The sequence below is a fragment of the Dendropsophus ebraccatus genome, chromosome 14 (assembly GCF_027789765.1).
Source record: "Dendropsophus ebraccatus isolate aDenEbr1 chromosome 14, aDenEbr1.pat, whole genome shotgun sequence".
Lineage (NCBI taxonomy): Eukaryota > Metazoa > Chordata > Amphibia > Anura > Hylidae > Dendropsophus > Dendropsophus ebraccatus.
The window spans coordinates 9,492,546-9,494,489 of record NC_091467.1 but is presented as its reverse complement, the minus strand read 5'-3'; the positions used below and the strand labels follow the sequence as shown (position 1 = coordinate 9,494,489).

At 45.2% G+C, this 1,944-nt stretch overlaps 1 protein-coding gene across 1 annotated transcript in view; it reads right to left on the bottom strand.

Annotated features, from left to right (window-relative positions):
* Positions 1–907: 907 nt before the first annotated feature.
* CHMP6 (charged multivesicular body protein 6) overlaps positions 908–1,944 on the bottom strand; it is a 15,537-nt gene continuing 14,500 nt past the window's right edge. The window contains exon 8 of the mRNA XM_069953527.1: positions 908–1,632. Within this exon, the coding sequence (XP_069809628.1) occupies positions 1,580–1,632 (53 nt within the window). The 3' untranslated portion in view covers positions 908–1,579. The remainder of the gene's footprint in view (positions 1,633–1,944) is intronic.

Genomic DNA, 1,944 nt, shown 5'->3' with positions numbered 1-1,944 from the left:
TGAAAGCCAAGGTCTCAATATTCCCTATAAGCAACGAGGGCCAAAGGAAATTGGAAAGTTGATGAACTTTTCCCTACAATGATTTTTAATATCATTTATGTTCCATTTTCAGGAAGTTCCCGGATGCAGGAGGCCAGTAAGTAGTCACTGGACTGTTTATTCTCCATAGAGGAGAGTGTCCTCTCTATTATACAGAGAAAGACAGCATGTCATCTGATCTCATAGAGGTGTCAAGCATGAACCATACTTCTCATATAGCTGGCTGGTGCATTACTACCCACATAAATACCCCTTCATGACATAAGAGGCATTCCTGCCCTATTCAACAGAGAAGGGAGTGTATACATCACCCCTTATCTTCTTTATAAGGCGCTCTATTATGGAGGAGGTCATCACCGCTATTAAAGGGGTAGAGTTCACTGATATGTTTTTTCTTTAAAATCAACTGGTGCCAGAGAGTTGTAATTTACTTCTATTAACAAATCTCAAGTCTTCCAGTACTTATCAGCTGCTGTGTGTGGTGCAGGAAGTGGCACATTCTTTCAAGTGTGACACAGTGCTCTCTGCTGCCACCTCTGTCCATGTCAGGAACTGTCCAGAGCAGGAGAGGTTTTCTATGGGGATTTGCTGCTGCTCTGGACAGTTCCTGACATGGACAGAGGTGGCAGCAGAGAGCACTGTCAGACTGGAAAGGATACATCACTTCCTGCAAGACATACAGCAGCTGATAAGTACTGGAAGAGGGTTTTTTTTTTAATAGATACAATTTACAAATTTCTGGCACCAGTTGATCTGAAAGAAAATAATTTCAACCCCTTTAATCTTCAGACTTTTTCAAATCCCATCAAGAAAAGGTAGGACAAGCCCTTGGGCGATCACTATGGACACCATGTTGTATCATCAGCCGTTTACTTTTAGTGTTTTTTTATTCTGAATCTTCATCATATGAAATTAGGTATACATAAAAACAAAAAGTTCTGAATCAAGCATGCACAATGACCAATACCTTACGAAAGATCGCCACCTAGGAGTATTGGGCTTCAGCAATTGTTACCTCCCAACGTGATAAAAGTGGAAGAGAGTTCAAGATCCGGACATGGTGGGGGGGGAAGGGGGGGGGAAGGGCGGGGTGAGACATCCACCATAGGACCCTGGTTATTCACAGTCGGCAGCTCCCGCTTTAACTAAGGAAATAAAAGCCACACTAGGAGAAAGAGTCATCATACAATGTGAGAACGGCTAAGTATCGCAGGAGACCAAGGGAGGAATCATCCCAGTAAATAATCTACAAGATGGTGAAGCTAAGACAGCGCAGATGAATGAGGAGTTCATGGGCGACTGCTACGTCTCCGCCAGTCCTGGTTCTGCAGGAAGGAGATGTCACCCCACCAGCCCAGAAGAGGCCCCCCCCCCATGTAAACCAGAGGGGATGATGCAGATTATCGCTTCTGACACAGAGCTGGATCCTCTCCCTGGTCGGAAGGTTCCAGCACAACACTGCACGGCGCTCCCTCCAGGAGTATAAGACGGAGGGAAGAGAGACAATACAGACTTCTGACCACACAACGTGGGCACCAGGTTAGGAAGCGGCCACCAGCTGTGGTTTGGGTTTGTTCTTGACGGCTTGTTTCTCTGTTGAAAGAAAAGAAGAAAAACTTCTATTTAGAGATGAGCGAACCTGGAGCATGCTGGAGTCTGTCCGAACCCGAACGTTCAGCATATGATTAGCGGGGGCTGCTGAACTTGGATAAAGCTCTAAGGTTGTCTGGAAAACATGGATACATCAAACGACTATATCCATGTTTTCCACATAGCCTTAGGGCTTTATCCAACTTCTGCAGCCACCGCTAATCAAATATCGAAAGTTCGGGTTCGGATGGACTCCAGCATGCTCCAGGTTCACTCATCTCTAGTTCTATTTCATTCAACTAATTGCTTACTGCA